General features: G+C 39.9%; 1 protein-coding gene across 1 annotated transcript in view; it reads left to right on the top strand.

Moving 5' to 3' along the window:
- NT5DC1 (5'-nucleotidase domain containing 1) overlaps positions 1 to 18544 on the top strand; it is a 126857-nt gene that overhangs the window by 96049 nt on the left and 12264 nt on the right. Inside the window, exons 9-10 of the mRNA XM_005490688.4 lie at positions 12389 to 12507; positions 13297 to 13455. Coding sequence (XP_005490745.1) covers positions 12389 to 12507; positions 13297 to 13455 — 278 coding nt within the window. The remainder of the gene's footprint in view (positions 1 to 12388; positions 12508 to 13296; positions 13456 to 18544) is intronic.

Raw genomic sequence — 18544 nt, 5'->3', positions numbered from 1 at the left:
CCTTTGGTCAGTTGGGGTCACTGTCCCAGCTGTGTCTCCTCCCAAACTCCTATGGCACCTCCAACTTTCCTTGCCAGCATGAAAGTACTAAAAGCAGAAAAGGCCTTGACTCTCTGTAAGCTCAGCAGTAACAAAAACATTTTATTTTGTTGCTGTGCTCACCACAAATCCAAAACATGGCCCCCATATCAGCCACCTGGAAGAAAATTAACCCTCCCCCAGTGACACCCACCAGGCTCCTTGAAACAAAAATTGACTGAGAATAACGTTTTAAGGGTATTGCTGTACCTCAAAAATCAAAGGTGTGTTTTGAAACAATGAAGTTCCAGGAATAGATACAGTAACCAGTGTGTAGAAACTGCTCTGGCTGTCTACCATGTATCCTCAGCCACCTCCCACTGCAGGCAGTGAAGGGCCAGCAGTGCTGGTCCATGGAGGGCTTTGCAGTGCCCAAACAGCAGTGCCTGCACTGCACACTGACCCAGAGCTGTGTTTCCTGTTGCAGAGCCTTCACACTGTGTTTCTGCACCTGAATCCCAGCTGAGGTGTGCTCATTGCTAATTACAGACCTGCAGTGCTGTCAAGAGCCCCAAGGAACCCAAATATCATGCAGAAATGGCACAGACCCTATGGAAGATGAGGGGCCCGAGGGATGGATCAGTAGTACAAATTTGTAAACTTTGCTGATCCACTAACATTTAGTGCAAACCTGTGTGAAATAATTTCACATTCTAGTTCTTAAAATGATGTCAAAATCCAAACAGAATTCCTGGAAGGAAGAAAAATTACCTGTGAAATGGGGGACTTACCAGTATGACTTTGCAGGGCAAAAATCATTCTTTGACATATATAACATGTTCATAAACAATACGTTATAGAAGTAAGGAGTTTTTTTCTCTGTGTAATTTTTGTCATCAGTAGAATTCAAAAGAATAGATGAGTAGACAGAGAACCTCATAAAGAGTTACCTTGTGATTTGATTGGGAACCAATTTGGAAATTTAAATCCAGGCAGTTTGAAGTAAAGCAAAAATAAAATTGTATATGGTACATTCCTGGCAAAGCAAGAGCTGGCAACGGATGCAGAAAGCTTCCCTTCAGCGTAGTTTCCATGAATCTGTATGTGCTGGTTTTGATTAAGGAGCTTTAGAGTTCTCTTGTGTGTTCTCCAAAATGTCAGGCTTTTATTAAGGTTAGTCTGTAGAATTGTTTTTTGCAAAAAGCACATTTTGCTCTTTTGATCTGCTATTGGAAGCAAGTAGTGAAAATAGCCCTAGAAATTAGCTGAGAACATGTAGACGAGTCATAATCAAAGTCTGGGCTGAGATCTGCTTCAGTTTAATATTACAGCTGCTCTCTGCCTCAATTTCCCAGTTTCTTAATAGGGCAGCTTACCTAATGTTTATGAAGCAACCAGGTGAACTGCAAAGTGGCAAGTGGCAGAGATCTGTAGCAAACAGCAGATGTGGATATCACATGAGGTAAATATCAAGTGTGTAGAGAGTCACCTTGTTCAGGAGCAGCTCTGCTTCTCCCACCAAGTACAGGGAAATAATAGGTCAGAAAATACAAAAATGGACATTCCTTGGCTGGTAAGCGATTGTGGAACACTGCATTGTTTAGGTGAGCCTAAGTCCTCCATAGCTAATGTTCCAAAAGGAATTAGTTCTTGCAAACTGAAAGCTCAAAACCAAAAGTTGTGTACCATCTTCTTCCTCACTGTCTTTGTTCTTCAATCTTTCTTTATTATTCACATTAGGCTCCAGATGTCCTAAACTTCAATATGTATGCTGCATGTTTTGTTAGGTAGAGTTAGTGACCCCAGGACTTTTTCTCTTCATTAGCAAATGTGTTCATTCTAACTTGATTCATATCTGCTGTGAAACCACTTCATATGTTATTACTGTCCACAGATTCTAGGTGCCTCTGTGATACTGCCAGACTAAGGTTGAATGCTCCAAGATTATTATTTTTTCTGGAATACTAGTAGCAAGAGATTTTTATCTGTGAAATTCCTGCATAGAGAGATCTGGCACAATGCCCTTGGTTCTGAGAAACAAGATAAAGCACATTTTCCTATAAATGCCCAAGTGGTTTTGCAAACCACACAAAATGCACAGATAAGGAACTGGAAAGTTAATCATAGAGGGGACCTTGAGGCTCATCTAGTTCCAACCTTTCTCCTAATGGACACCTTCAGGTAGACCAGGTTACTCCAAGCCCTGTACAACATCGCCTCGAATACCTCCAGGGAAGGGGCATTCACAGCTTCCCTGGGAAACCTGTCCCCATGCATCACCACCCTCACTGTAAAGATTTTTTTCTAATAGATAATCTAAAGCTACTCTCAATTTAAACCCATTTCCCATCGTTCTGTCACTACATGTCCTTGCAAATATTCTTGTCCCATCTTTCCTGTAAGCTCCCTTCAAGACCCCAGTTAGGTCACCCCCAACGCTTTCTCTTCTCCAGGCTGAACAATCACAGTTCTCTCAGCCTTTCCTCATAGAAGAGGTGCTCCATCCCCCTGATCAATTTTGTCTCCTTCCTCTGGACTCAGTCCAGTAGGTCTGTGTCCTTCCTGTGCTGAAGATCCCAGAGCTGGAAGCTGTATTCCAAGGTAGGTCTCAGGAGAGAAGGATAGTGCAGGGGAATCCTGTCAAAGGCCTTGCAGGAGTCCAGATAAATGACATTTTTAGCTTTTCCCTTATCCACTGTTGTGGTTATTCCATTACAGAGTCACTAGGCTGGTGAGACAGAATTTTCCCTTGGTGAAGCCATGCTGGCTGCCTGGACTCTCCTCCCTGTCTTCCATGTACCTTAGGAAGTGTCAAAAGAATTGTTTCTCTTTTACTTCTTCAGAAGACTCATTACTACAAATATTTTCATGTTAGTCTTCCCTGCAAAGGATAACTAAATATACTTTGCCAGAAAGGAATAGTTTCCAGTTTTACTTGCCATCTCCAGCCCAGTCGCATTGTTCTGAGATTAACAGTGACTGTTTCACATGTAAGAACTCTTCCTGTTTGCTAGAACATTAATTTCCTAACATTTTTCATTTTGTTTATTAAATACGAAGTTGTACTGTATCTCAATAGATACAGGAGCAAGGTTTTGTGTTGGTTCTCATTATGGTGTCACCTGACATACCTGGCTTCTTAGCAGACCTTAAACAGCTTCTTAAATCTCTGCCAGTTTTTCTTACCCTGTCATATTCTTTGTCCCTCCTTTGAATTCATTAATGACTGTGATCCACAGGGCCATGAAATTGTCCCCAGACCTCAAGAGTGAATTTGTTGTCATATCTCTGTCTACCATCACATACTCACACCTTCTCCTTACCTTTTTTGAAGTGTTTTTATCTCAAAGGAATAGTAATAATAGAAAATGCAGTAGAGACTGTAATAAAATCATTCTCATTGCAAAAAAATTGCAAAATCATCAATAGGATTCATTGATGATACATGAACAGAGATATGACTCCAAGGGGAGAGTCTAAAGTGAGTGTTAGGTGCCTCTTTCAGTGCCTCTTGAACGATTTCTTAAGCACAGGGAAACAAAATGTAAAGCAGAAAATATATCAGGAAAAAAGTGTATTTGCTGCTGAACAAAACCACCCAGGGTGATTGTGGGTATGTTTCATATTTTTTCATATCTATGATTTTAAACTATTAGTGGCAGTTACTATATTTTCTGGGAGAAAATGGTCCTTTGGTCCTTAACTATTTAATGCCATTATATTCTACTTAAATATTTCTTCTTTGATCGTTACTTGAGGTGCCAAGTACTATGAATAACCTAAAAGACTACTCCCTATTATTTAATACATATGTGAAGCAATGCTGAGGTAGTGTCTTCCCTGACAGCCATATTCAAATGGGTTTAATATCAGTATGATTTTTACATGTGTAATGTAATGCTTCTCTGCTACCATGAGAAGCCAGAACCCCTCTCTCAGTAGTCTCAGATGTTAGCTTTTATTTTCAGGAGAAAAAAAAAGATTACTCTAAGGCATCCAGTTTTCCTTAAAAATACTGGGTTTGGGTGGGGTTCTTTTAATTACTAAAGCTGAGCAAGGCTTTATTATCCACTATCTGCAGCTATACTTGTACAGTTACTAACAGGCAGAGCTGCATGGGTATATTTGTTTATTTATTTTTAATTCCTAAATTTATTTTTCTGCATTTCGAATCTTAAATCTTAAGTTAGTCCTTAAAGGTTGATATAAAACTGCCCCCCTTCAGAAGCAGCCAATATTTGGAGCTGGAACTTCAGACAGAATAAATCAATAAAATTAAAGTAGGGACTTGAGACAGTGTAATAAGAGAGGAAAAAAGAATGGAACTACTTATGAATGATAAATCAACCTAGTTGTATAAATAGTTTTCATATAAAAGTTAATGAAAAGTCTATTGTGTATTCCAGGTAAATCAGTGTGGTAACAATGCATGCTCATGTCTCCTATCATTCCCTTTGAAATAACATATTTTAGAGAACTGAAAAAATGAAAAGCTAAGGACCCTTGCAGCAGGATCCTTATATTGCTTTGTGGGGATACATTTCTTCAGGATCAAATTGTCTATTCCAGTTTTCATATATATTTTATACCTGAAGTATTAAAATATAGGGAAAAAAGTTCTTAGTTTTTCTGTAACTGAGGATTAAAGAACTTTTGTTCTTTTTTTGGTCCTTGGTGTTTGGGGGTTTTTTAAGTCTAAGGCCAAGGTAAATGATGGCAGGGACTTTTTCCCTATTACACTTCAGTGTCAGTTTTCAATGGGGAAAAGTATGGTCCAAGAGCAAATTTCAGTATGCCTTATTTCAGGAGGTATTACTAGAGAGACTTAAACAGGTCAGATAAACTGGAATGCTACACAGTGCAAAGAAGATGCTTTGTGTGTCTCATTTTGATTTTAATTGAGGAATTGAGGCATTTTTCTGAAGTGATAGGTTATGTCAGAACTGTCTGATGGCCCTCATCTCCTCTTCTCTGTTTCCCTCCTTCTGCTTCCATCTCACGTTCTCCCTGAGACCAGCTATGGACAGGTGCTTGAACTTACTTATATATTCCTGGAATATTTATATCAGGGGTTTTTTTTCCCTCAATTACCTACCTTTCCTAGCTTACTTTAATTGGAAATGCTTTCTGGAAAGGCCTATCTCTCTCCATAATTATATAGGGATCTCTAGGAATACTATAGTACTAATTTTAACATGGTTATTTTTCTGAATATTGGAAGTTGGTCATATATAAAACTCTGGATCTTTTTACAAAACTAATGAGATTCAGAATAAAACTGCTCTATAGAGGGAATTTATTTCTTTTCATACCATTTTGTACCTTTCCAAGATCCCAATTAAAAAAAACAAAAGAGAACAAGAAAACCGTTACAAAATATGTGCAATGAAGAAGTGAAATTATGTAGTTATATCCACCTTACTCTTGCAGAGTATAAGTTTTCTTTTTTATAATTGCAATTAAATAAAATTACATAAAACTCTTGCCAAATTTGCACATGAGCTACAATTAAAAATGAATTTGTGGGAGAGTCATTTTCCAAAAAGTGATTTTTCTTTTCTGAGAAAAATAGATGGCCTTGCTTGTATTTCATCATATCAGTATTTTAAACAGAAAGGCTTTGTTAGCCACACTGTTCCTGGGAAGGCAGAAAGTAAATGCTTTGACAGTTTTGAAAACAAATTACTTAATCTGTAGGGAGCTGTTATTTTCAGTTCTTGTAACACAGCAATCAAAACCTTCAGGAGAAACTTATTTGCTGATTCTTCTCTAAAGAGACTACTGATTTTCTTATAAACAAGTAAAACTTCATAGAAACTTACTTGCTGACGTCTCTAAAGGAACTACTGATTTTCTTGTAAACAAGTAAAACTTCAGTCTTATCTCTACATAGCCTGTTACTTGGCACAATTTAAGCAGTAAGGCACATTTTAATAAAAGTGGAAAAGGTTTTGGTAAAACTAAAAAAAATATTTTTTTTTAATTTGTGCTCAGAGGATTATGTGGTTTTTATATATGCCCAGGGCAAGTTGAGAATACACAAATAAAAAATACACAAATATAAATACACAAAGTACAGATATTTTGTACTTTGGTTTTACTAGGCCCTGCAAAATAGCGGAAGGACAGAAGTCCTTCCTGAGAAAAGTAATTGTTGGTAATGTGATAAACAGTACTTGAATTATTATGAAATAGTTTATTTTTTTCCACAGGGTGGTATATGTATTTTTTTCCTCAGCTTTATCTGTGGCATTCTTCCAGAGAACAGCCAGTTTTTAGTGGTTCTGTTATTTAGTCCTCTGTATGACCAAACACACTCAAGTTGGGATTACTAAGCAAAAGATCTATCACTGCCTATGTAAATCTTAAAATCATGTTCCAGTTTTCAAAACTGAATTTTTACTTTAATTAGTTCAGCCTCCATCTCATCAGCCACAAGCCAAAAAAAGGCAGAATGATGCAAGAAGGGGAGGTGATCTTCAGGCTTTTTCTGGGATGGGGGGAAACAGAAAACCCCACAACAAAATAGATTGGACGTCCAAGAATGGAGATGGCTGAAACCAGTCTCTTTGGGAAGCCTTAACCTTTCCTTTCAGCACATCAAGTTAAGGGAATATTTTGTTCTTTATCATTTCCCTGCCATCACACAGGGGACTGGCTATTGCTGGTGCACAGGCAGATGGATTTACAGCTGCTTCCAGGACACAGAAGTAATTCAGGGATGGCAAAACACACAGTAATACCTGAGTGAACTGTGGAAACCACACAGCAAAGTTGATTGGTCTATACACAGGAATTTTGGATGGATGATACCCTCAAAAGGGTACCCACAGGGTATGAAGTTTTACCTCCAGGAATCTTGAATCTTTTACCTCCAGGACAGTGCTTGCTTTCTTTTCTCACGGAGAACATGCCCACAGGGAAACTCTACAGCTTATGTCAGCCTATCTTGTTATACCTTTACAACTGGAAGAACCCACCTGTGCAGGTCCCTTTGTCCTTGTAAAATGATGTAATTTCCTGCTCTGATTTCCCTTTTGGAAAGGAGTTTGTCTTTCTTAAGTGAGCTCAAAATGCTCTCCAGAATCAGACCATGTTTGCAAGCCTGGAACATAATCCAGCTTTTTTAGTAATGCCCTCAGGGTCTGAAATGGCATTATTTTAAATTGCAGAGAGGCATATCAGTGTGATAGTTATGGATCATAGAATAAATTTGTTTTGCAGCAACCCCCATGCTGGTAACCAGAGCTTCAGCATGCAGAACATGAGCCTGTCTGCATGAGATGCCTGCAGGCAGAGGGAGCCCACCAGAGCTGCCCATGGGCAAAAAGAGGCACAAGCAGCTACAGGCATGAGCAGCTACATAATTGTCACACATTTTTCATACTACTGCACAGCTCAAAGGGGAAAAAAATTACCCTAATAGACAGTCTAACTAGGTCTGTATGGAAAGGGGTTAAAGGCTGACCAGAGAAAGGCAGAAGGAGGGGATGTAGTGGAGCTGTATGTACATTATAGTTAAACCCAGCACACTTTCAGCTGGCAGGGCCTCTGGGCACCTGGAATTGCTTTCTTGCACTGCTGTCTGCCCAGTCGGGTTGATGTGAGCTGTCCTCAGGCTCTTTGGTGGGTCCTGGCCCCACAGGGTGGTTCCTCAGGGGGGGTGAGCTGAAGAAAATTACCCTGGGTGTAGGTGTGGCTCAGTGTAGGTGGATAAATGTTGAAGCATAAATTTGCCCTCACCTCAGCATCTCTCTTAACTTCATACTTCCCAACCAAGAGCCCTGTCCCATGGCCTGGGGTCTAACAGTGTTAACACCAGCCAGGCTGGGGATGGATCCCCAGGTTCACAGCCTTTTCCATCTCAGCAGGTGGAACCCATAAGAGGACACAGAGCAGATGGCACTAAGCAAGCTGTGCAAAGTCTTTCCCAAAAAGTGACTCTTTGCCAAAGTAAATTACCATCAGTTGTCATTTAAATGAGAATAAGCTTCACTGATTACTTTTTGCATAATCATTCAGAATGAAACCAGATGTTCCTCAGGCCATGCTTTAAAGCTGCAATGCACATTTAGAGGTAGGCAAGAAAATTCTCACAAGAAAAAGGATATTGAGTCTTGTTAGTGAACTGGTTTATCTGAAAAAAACTTATCTTTTATTTGTGATGACAGTATATTTCTGAATCAGAAGCCATTTCCCAGCTGTTAGACAAAGCTATACAAAGCTATATGGAAATTGCAATCCCAGCAATGTTAATATTGCCCCAGCATGAGTCAAGCTTTCGTTTGTTTTTAAAAAGGAACAGTAACTTCCCTTCAGGAAGACTGCTCTGAACCACAGTTAGGTTTGGGCAAGTGTTTTAACAGAATGATTTTCTGGGTTTAATTATTTTAATTTTACTTGCTTGGTACCTTTACATTTCTTGATGTGGCACATTTTTGTTGTAATCTTCGCTGCAGCGTTGTTCTTGTCTCTCTGCTGGGGCTCTTCTCCATTCTCTGCAGCACAGTCCTTTCTATCTTCTCAGGGGCTCCTCCTGGGCTCTTGACCCACCTCTATTTATTTCAGTTACCTTCACGAGCTACAGCTGCTGCCCAACCAAGGACCCTGCAGCTGCAGCTCATTTGGAGCAACTCAGACCCACACAGGTCTTACAATACAACATATATTCAGGCCCCCACATTTCCCCCCTTTTCTTTTAACAATTATACAATTACAATATGCATACAGTCCCAGCTCTCAGCTGTCCTAGATACATACATAGAATATATGCATATCCCTATACAGTCCCAGCTCTCAGGCTGCCACAGCTCTCGGCTGTCTTTAGATGTTCCAAGGCTCTTTTCTTTAAAGGCCATATTCTTCCAGCTTTCTGCTGCTACAGCTCCTTAATTCAAAGGCCATATTATATTCTACAGTCCCAGCTCTCAGGCTGCCACAGCTCTCAGCTGTCCTATCTTCTATAGTCCCAGCTCTCTGGCTGATATTCCAAAGTCCCAGCTCTCAGGCTGCCACAGCTCTCGGCTGTCCGGGGGATTCCATACCTTCTTTCAATGTTTGGTTGCAGTGTTCTTCCTCACACAGGGTCACCAGTTGTTGTAATCTTCGCTGCAGCGTTGTTCTTGCCTCTCTGCTGGGGCTCTTCTCCATTCTCTGCAGCACACTCCTTCCTTTCTTCTCAGGGGCTCCTCCTGGGCTCTTGACCCACCCCTATTTATTTCAGTTACCTTCACGAGCTACAGCTGCTGCCCAACTAAGGACCCTGCAGCTGCAGCTCATTTGGAGCAACTCGGACCCACACAGATCCCACAATACAACATATATTCAGGCCCCCACATATTTTCAGTCTACAGCCAGGAATTTGGTCTGCAGTGTTGTATGAGGCTTCAGAAGGAAACAAATCACTCTATCTAAATCATCAGAGAAATTCCTTTTGGTTCCAGTCTGTTTGAAATTGTCAGGGCATCTTCTTTTCCTCCCAGCTTATAAGACCGAAAAATCCCCATCTATGTATGTTTCTTCCTGCAGAAAGAATATTTATAGCATTTCTGACCTTTGAATGAACTTTGAAGAATCATTAACAGCAAAGTGGAAAGCAGGTCAGCAGCAGTTTTCCTCTTGACTGAGTGTAGCCAGTATTCAGCTTGGAATATCTAATATATGTTAGGAACTACCATAAACATTTAAGCAGCATTTTTGCAGGAAATTTGCAGACTTCTGTAGTGCTGTCATGTAGCTACCATCTGAAGGATACAAGGCCAGAGCCATTGGTGTCATTGATGGGTTTTTAAGTTGTTGTGTGTCAGTTTTTTACATGGCAGAACTTCTACAAAAAGCCTTGAAAGGTGGTGCTGAAGAATTATTTTCTTAGCTGTATTTTGCTGCTGGACAAATGTAAGCAAATTAGAAACTGTTATGACTCACCACAACTGAAACACCATCCATTTCCTTCCACTCCAGATTAGAAAAATAAAATGGACAGTCACCCCTTGATGTGTGAGCACAAGCAGCCATATGAGATGGTTCAAGACAAGATTTATCCATTCAGAGTTGTTATCCCTATGACCCTACAACTCAAATAATTTAAAGGACCTTTCCTAATTCCTCAAATTTATGAAGTTCCTTCCAAAATCAAAGTGTTCCCATAATGAACTAGACATCTCAGTGCTGTTTCCTGCCTCCTTCTAAGGGGGAAATTAATTTCCCTTTATTTCATTGCCTAAAAGCAAAGTTTCTCACTTAATTAAATCCTTTCCTTCTCCAGAGCTGGCACCCCAGAAAATTCTTGTTGCACCGTCTTTTGCCTACTACACGTTCCTGGCCAACTAGCTCAGATTGTAACTGTGCATTAGAAGCCTAAATTCCAAATGCCTTGAGGTAAATGAGATGAATCCCATTCCTAGGGGTGACAGTAATACTCTCACAAAGCAAGAGGTCTTCTGCCTTGTAATTAGAGTGAATTTTTGCAGCCAGGACTTCCCCTCATGCCATTCCATAGAGGTAGCAAGCAGGATTTTTCTCTTTACTGGGGCCTCCTGAAACTGCTGTAATACATAAGGCTTCTGTTTGCAAATACAATGTCATTATTCAGAAAATACCTCATAAAAGCTTAATTTTTCTCCAGTATGTTCCTGATTAACTGAAATGGAAAGACAATGATAGCGATACAAATCCTCAAAAATTTCAAAAAACTTTATAACATCTCAAAAGAGTTGTTTTCATAAGTTTCTTTTTCTATGTCCATGTCATTTGAAGATTGTGTCTACTTGTTCAGCCAGCCATCCAAATATGTCTAAAAATACCAGGAATATAAAATAAATTTACTGTTATGACAACTTTTGTTTGTTCAGAAGTTGTTTGATCAAAGGTTTTAATAGTCAGGAAATTATGATTTTTTTATTAACGGATGCTAACATATTTATTGTTATTGTAATTAATGTTACATTCCTGAAGAAGAACAAAGGAAAACATTTCCACACAAGTTTTACATGAATTGTTAACGTCGACTTTGAATTTCCTTGTTTTTTCCTAGTTTATAAAACAGCCTTAATATAGAATCATTTTGTCTCCATTTCTCCAAATTTGTAGATTCATAATATTAAAGAATGGATTCATTCCTCTCTCCACACACCCATTCCTTCTTTTTGCTTATTTTTTAATTTCTTTCAAAGATCAATTTATTTCTCCATGTAGGTCTTCAGTGCTCTTAAAACATAAAGCTGTCTTAGCATTTCACTGTTCTCCAAAATTTGTATTTCAGCTTTCAGCAGTCTCTAACCAAGTGGAAGTTGCTCTTTTCCTCTTATTCCTAACACATTATAAGTGCTTTGAAAAATTCTCTAAAGCAAGAGAAAAACTGAAGTTCTGATGTTACACCTAAGTCAGATCTAAGTACTGTATTGGTTTCTAACTCTTCTGTCTCTAGCATAAAATTAAGACATGGTTGAGACTAAATAGCAAAATCAACCTTTTGTTTCACCAGTTCAATAGACAAAAGACATTCACATTAATACTTCTGATGAAATTGTAGTTTATCGGTTCATTGAGACTGCTATTTTGGCTCCAGCAAGAAGCTGAACTTCATCTGGCAATAACACAGGGATTTGAATAGAACATGGATTTGAAAAAGCATCAAGGTTACATGGACACTGGGACAGATCTCTGGCTGGTTCCATGCTTTGGAACCAGCCAGAGACAAAGCCCATGGCAGAGCTGCGTGATTCAGTTTCTACTGAATTTTCTAATTTGCTGACACTGCCAGAGTGGGTACATGTCAATTTGGGTTATGCCACCATCAGCAACATTGGGGTTGTTGTATGCTCATCATTTGTCCACTCATCATTTCTTCAAAACTGTATGATAACTGGAACTGCTCATTGTTTGTGCTGATCTAAGGCTGGTGAATGCCCTTAAGAGCTACTTCAGTCTGTTTTGTTGGGTTTATGTCAGTGCTTAAAAACTGTGGGTCATTTTTATGCATGGCAAGGTACATGCTGTCTCTTACAGTTTGTTTTATCTCATGGTTTTACCTTCATCTGTGGCAGCTCCATCAGTCTGGTCTGTGTGGCCTCCTGCCTTCACTGCTGCAGTGTTTGGGTGGCAAAGGCCATGAATTTAAGTCCTTAGGTCTTCTTCTGTAGTCAGTGCACACGAGGCTCAGCTGCTTCTTTTCTCACAAATGTCTGCCTTCCCCCAGCTGCCAAACACCTTGACTGAATCCATGGTCAGTACCAGAACTGGAGCCAGACACTGGAGCTGGTTTAATGTCAAAATAGACCAGCTGTGCACAGGCAGCTTCTCTCACATCTCACAAGTACAGGAGGATGGGCTGGTCTCACTAACAGCATGCAATTTGGCTTGGTGATTTCAGAAAATGACGAGGAGCAGGAGGCTCTGCTGTCACTGGACAAGCCTGGTTGGTATTCCCAAGGTAATGCTATCCAGCTTTATGATCTACTGAAGAAGATGACTGGCAAGTTGGATCCCAAGGTATGTAACAAGTGAGAGTAAATCTTTCTGAAAATACCGTTTCACTCAAGAATTCACCAGACAAACTTTCATTATAGTTATTGATGTGATTGGTTCTGCAACCCAGAACTGGAAGTAGCATATTTGTCTTCTTATCAGTAGAATATGTAAACTTTCTAGATGTAAATTTTCCATATGCAGGGTAAACATTTCAGCAGCTTTGGGAAGAATCAGGTTGTAATCAGGAAATACCCCTGAGGAAATAGATCATAAAGATTAAAAGACAGCATCAGTAAAAACTAGGAGTATGTTAAGTACAGGTGTGGATAGGTAAAAATGCCACTAAAGATGGTGTAACAACATTTTTCATAGTGAATAAATGCCTCCCTGGACACAGAAGAGTTTTGAGTCACCAAGAAGAATGTTCTGTCTTGTTTCCAGTGTAGTCTAAAACTCGTTTCAGTTTAGTGTATTTTTTTGGTAATCTTCCTGTGGCTTCCCGTCAGGCTATTTCTGCCAGCCAAAAAACTCACACTTCCTTTTGCTGGTCCCGGTTAGGCTTCCCTTTCCAATGCCCCTGGAGGGTGAGAGCAAGGAGGGTGTGTGGGGCCAGCCTTTCCCTGATGGAGCTGGTTGAAGATAAAGCCCCAAACTTGACATTAATAGGATCTCTGCATGTCTTGACCAAGTGTAAACATGGAGGAATTTTTATTAGGTCATTTGAAGGCTCTTTTTCTCTCTCTGTGAAATACAGTTTGCTTGTGTTTTCCTCATATACAATGAACTTCTAATTTGCTTCTTCTCTCACAGGTTGTTTATTTTGGTGACAGTATGCACTCAGATATTTTCCCAGCTCGTCACTATAGCAACTGGGAAACTGTCTTCATCTTAGAGGAGCTTCTAGGGGACAAAGGTATAGTGCCTGCAAAGGCTGAATCTGAGCCACTGGAGAAGAAAGGAAAATATGAGGTAAGGGTTCCCTGCAGAAGTTTCCTGGAACAGAATAAAGTAAATTACAAAAAAGCCTCATGTCACCTGCACTAGGAATGAACCTGCTTGTCTTACCAGGGTGCTGGCAGCATCAGCATCCCCCACAGATTTGTCGTCCTTGTCTTACCAGGAGGATGCTGTTCTGTCCCAGCTCAGCAATGCATGGGTGACACAGCAGCTCTACCTGGAGCTAAACCATGGATCTCAGAGAAGGGGCTGTGTGTGCTCTCCCTTAGCAAGAACCTTTTTAGTAACAAGATCCCTCCATCCCACAAGGAAAAATTTCAAGCCCAGTTATCACAAGTCCAGTGCCTGAACTCTGCTGAGTTCATGGCGTTTCCCTGTGTGTTGTGGCCAACTGTAAACACGGAGGAATTTTTATTACATTGTTTTGAAGGTTGCTTTCTCTCTATGTGAAATATGGTTTGCTTGTGCTTTCCTTGTATACTAATAATTTCTAATTTGCTGCTTCCCTCACAGGTTGTTATTTTGGTGACAGCTGTGCTCAGATAAGAGGGGCGGCTTCAAAATCTGGCCCAGTGCAGACTTACTGATAGTTACCTCAGATAAATAATATGATTTTCAGGTTGATCACTGTTGGGAAGCAGGGCCTTAGCACTGCTGTCACCCTTTAATTCTCCCACAGAAGGTTGAAGGTTACTATGGTTTATCCTTTCCTCTGCTTCCAAAGAGCAAAGTAGATAGAAAACAGCACTGAGATGGGTGATGAGGTAGCACTGTACCTCCAGCATGTCCCATGTAGGTAGGAACTACAGGAAGGCTTCACTCTCCATTTGGAGTGTCTCTTCATTTCATATGCTACTAAATAAATAGGTCATTTTCTTCTAGTTGCAGAAAAATACAGATGCTTTTCACACTTTTCTTTGTAACGCACTAAACTTTATTTTTCTTTTAAAATAATTACTCTTTGTGATTAAAAGTTGACTTACCAATAGAAAAGATCTGGGAGGTGTGTTTATACTTGGTGTGTTTTTAATCCAAGTGGTATAAAAGCTCCTGGTTTTAATGTAGAAAAAGGTCTCTTCAATGGGACTAAAACAATTTAGATGTGATATCTTTATCTTATTTTTTTAATAGACATATCTCATATTTTCCCCCACTACCCTGATTTCTAAACTATAGTCAGACAAAGACATTTCAGTCACTGAAATAAGGAAATGTAAACATTAATGTTTAGACTTTTTCCTGGGTTGTAAATAAACAAAAATAAAGTAAAAAAAATTTACTATCGTATCAAGAGAATGCATTTCTCAGTAGGAAGAGGAGATGGGGGAGGAGGAGCTGGTAGCACATACAGGTTAATACAATTTGATTTAAATAATTAATGCTTTAAAAATAACTCAAATCCTCCATAAATTTGTTCATTCTCTGACTGGAGATTCTGCTGCATTGCTGCATAAAACTTAAGGTTTGGGGGATTTGTTCAACGTGGTTTCTTAAGCATGTTCAATATATGCTTTTGAAGCACACATTTTTAAACAGAGAGACAGAAGGTGGTTCTTTTCCTGGAAGTACAAAGAGTAATGGATTGGTTTGTTTCTGAGCCCACAATGATGATTTGGTTTTCCCTTGTTGCGACACCTCTGCTCACAAGATCCATCTTCTCTATCGCAGCAGTTGTCAAGCAGAAAATTGAGACTTTTAGACAGGTGCTTGACATTTCACTGATACTGTAGCACTCCTGACAAGAGATTGCAGTATCTCAGGGAGACACCACCCCTGCCACACACAGCCCCTGTTCCGCTTACATCCGCTACCAGTGACAGCGAGCAAGCAAGGGAGAAATGAATTGTGTTGATTAAAGGAACCTGAACCAGGGGGGCCGAGGCAGGTCAGTGGTGTTATTTCATTACCAGGCTGCTCACTGGAGTCTGAACAACAGGTCACATCCATATCTCTGCAGTTGACTGGGCACCACTAACTTAACAGGACTAGTTCAAAGGGACTCCCTTTACAAACCTATGAGAGTTTTATTTTCATTTCCCCAAGCAACTTCTCCCATTAACCCTTTGGTTAAGAAGGGAGAAAAGCCAATTCAAAGGATTGTACAAAGTCAGCTGTTTCTGGAAAGTTAGTCACAGATTAGATTTCATCTGATTAATCAGCCTTAGAATTCATTGGCAATAAAATACAATACTACTGTAGATTTTCCTTGCCATGCTGTGTGTGCAGAAAGGGACTGAAAACTTAATACATAGTGCAACTCTCAATGTTATCACTCTTTGCAAAATACTATTAAAGTAAGAAAGTATTACTTTAATTGGCAATTGCATCTTTCAGAAAGAAATTACAAAAATCTGGTTTTAGTTGTTTGACTGGTATTTCATCACTAACAGTGAGAGGGGAAGAAAACAACCTCCTCACACACCAAGTGGGAGACTTGTGATTTCCATTTTCATTTGCAGTTTTTGTTTTTTCCCTTCAATTAAATGCATGATATAAGCCAGATACACATAACTGTGAAATTATGGTAACAACTGCAGTTCTTTTAAGTATGTGAGTCATAACCAAATAAGCAGGAGAATAGCAAACTAAAAACTAAGCAGTTACTTGGCTTCTAAATAAATTGCAGCATGCAGGGTGAATAAAAATACAAGGCATTGTGTTGAAACAAGATTTGCCTCCCTCCTAGAACTGGGGGTTTGTTTGTTTGGCTGGAGGCTTTGGTTTTGCATTCTGTTCCTTAAATGTGTGATCAGTTCCATCAATGAAAACTCAAAAGGAAAGCTGGAATTTGTCCCAGGATTTCGAAGAAAATTATTACAGCTGAGCTGTCAGTGTGTAAATGAATGGCTTATATGAATGAATGGAGCAGAAATTAAATAATTCATTGGTGGATATACATGATAATTTTGTAGTTAGAAGGGAAAATGTAATTTTTACAATATTGACTGGTTTGTTGTAGAAATCAGGTCTGTAATCCCTGTATTTCCATTAACTCCCCTGGTGTGACCATAGACAAGGCTATTTCCTTTGTGCCTTTTGGCTCTGTTTGTCTCTTTATCCCTGTTTATCTTTGGCACAAATCTAACAGTACTTTCTGGAACAACCTGAGGTGTTGTTGTGAAGCTGTGTTAAAGCCATATTCCTAGGGCAACACGCTGAAGTGCAGCACATTTTACTTTAAATTTGCTAATAGTGATCCCTGTTGTAGTTTAGCTGCAATATTCACGTGTGAAATGTTTCATATTTGCATGATGTGTAGGAGGGCAGGTTCTGTGCAACAGAATTCAGACCAGTGGCTGGTTTGCCCATTTGTGTGATTCAGAGACATCCCATCGTTGTGGTCAGCACAGCTGCACTGACAGAAACATCTCAAATACTATTACACCAGAAAAAGAGTGTTTTGAGCATTAATTTTTTTTGTGGCATCAAGAATCAGTGGTGTGTTATTACCCCAAGACAAAGCATACAATCATCAGTATCATTACTCATACTGGATGTATTCCTCAGGCTCTGTGCTTGCTATGGCATAGATGGCAAATCTGCATCTAAATAAAGCCCTTAAAAATACTATTGATCTTCCACTCCTCTCTCCTTTACATCTTTCATTCTTTCATCCCTTTACCAAATGTAGAATGTAGAGCTTGGCTCCCTGCTAATTAGTATTTTAGAATGTCATTTGTAAGCTAACTAATCAGCGCTACCCAAGGGTCCTATTAACAGATTCTGTCAACCCTATTTGCCTAGAGTTAGCGAAGCAAAGATGGTAGCACGTACTTCAGGTGTTTTGACTTTGTGGAAGGCCCTGGGACTCGGGAATTTCTGGTACCATCCCTATTTCCCTGAAGTGTAGATGTTTTCTTCAAGGCTTTGTACCCTCAACTGGCACAATCAACATCTGACCTGACCTGCTGCTGTCTGCCCAACATGCCTGAGAGCAAATCCATATGCCTGGGGGATTTGCATGAGAAAGAGGGACTGCCCAGCACTTTCAGGATCTACTGTCCTGCTGTGAGAGCAAATTCTGTGCCTGGGGACTGCAGGAGTGGCTGATGCATCTTGCAGAGCTCATCAGCCCTGCTGCTGGGCATGTGCCTCCAGGCATGTGAGCAGCCACGGGGAGAGGAGCCTTTTGCCTCATTTCACAGATGTACAGATCCATGGTGTGTGGTCTGTCCTTCCTTGCAGGCTCTGATGTGTGCTGCAGGTGAGATAAGGACACCTTCAGGGCATCAGTTAGGGATGGAAGGGGGAGCAATGTCAGATGTTCCTAGGGTTGTGGTCAAAGTTTTGAGTGCTATTTCCAAATTTTAAATCGAGATTTAGCCTACCAGACCAGCCCTGTCATGTGTAGATAAGCCAGCAGCAAAATGATGGGAGTTCTGCACTAGGTGATGACAAGTCTCATATCTAACCGGGTTTGATTTCACCAAGGGCTTGGGTTGTAAATCCAAAATTTAACTCCCTGCTCCTTAATAAAGAAGAAAATCCCACTCTAGAATCAAACTTCTCTAAAAATCAGTTCATTTCCTCACGTTACATTTTTAATTGTCCACTGAACTAACCTTCCACTTCAGAAAGCAGAACCCTCACATCTTTTCTCTTATCAATAAACAGGACCCTGTCTTTTGTACAAATGCTTGTGTGGGCCAGTAGTGGGGTTGTTGTTTTGATTAATTACCTGAACAGCTGTAACAGCCTTAAGAGTTTTCTGCATGTGTCATCCAGCTGGCAAACAGATTTTAATTCATCAGAGCATCTAAACTTAATTATAACTGATGTAAAGTCCTGGGATTGGCATAGAAAGATAAGATTTAGTGAGGGAAAAAAGAGAGCAACATGCTGTCCCTTTGTGCAAGGCATTAAAAAACAAAAAAGCCCAGGACTTAAGTTAAATGCTTATTCTGAAACAAAAGATAGGAGGTTTTTTCCAACTTATTTACATCAGAATACAGAAATTAATGTCTACATTTGTTGAAATCAGTACTTCCCCCCCATTTAAACTCAGAGGATAAACCATAGCACAGACTGATGGAAGTGTGGCTCTGTGTTTACTGGTGTGGTCTGTTTGGCTGCCTCAACCACTTCCTTGTGATCAAAAGAT

The sequence above is a fragment of the Zonotrichia albicollis genome, chromosome 3, assembly GCF_047830755.1.
Source record: "Zonotrichia albicollis isolate bZonAlb1 chromosome 3, bZonAlb1.hap1, whole genome shotgun sequence".
NCBI lineage: Eukaryota > Metazoa > Chordata > Aves > Passeriformes > Passerellidae > Zonotrichia > Zonotrichia albicollis.
The sequence above is the reverse complement of the archived record's forward strand: the minus strand, read 5'-3'. Positions and strand labels throughout refer to the sequence as shown.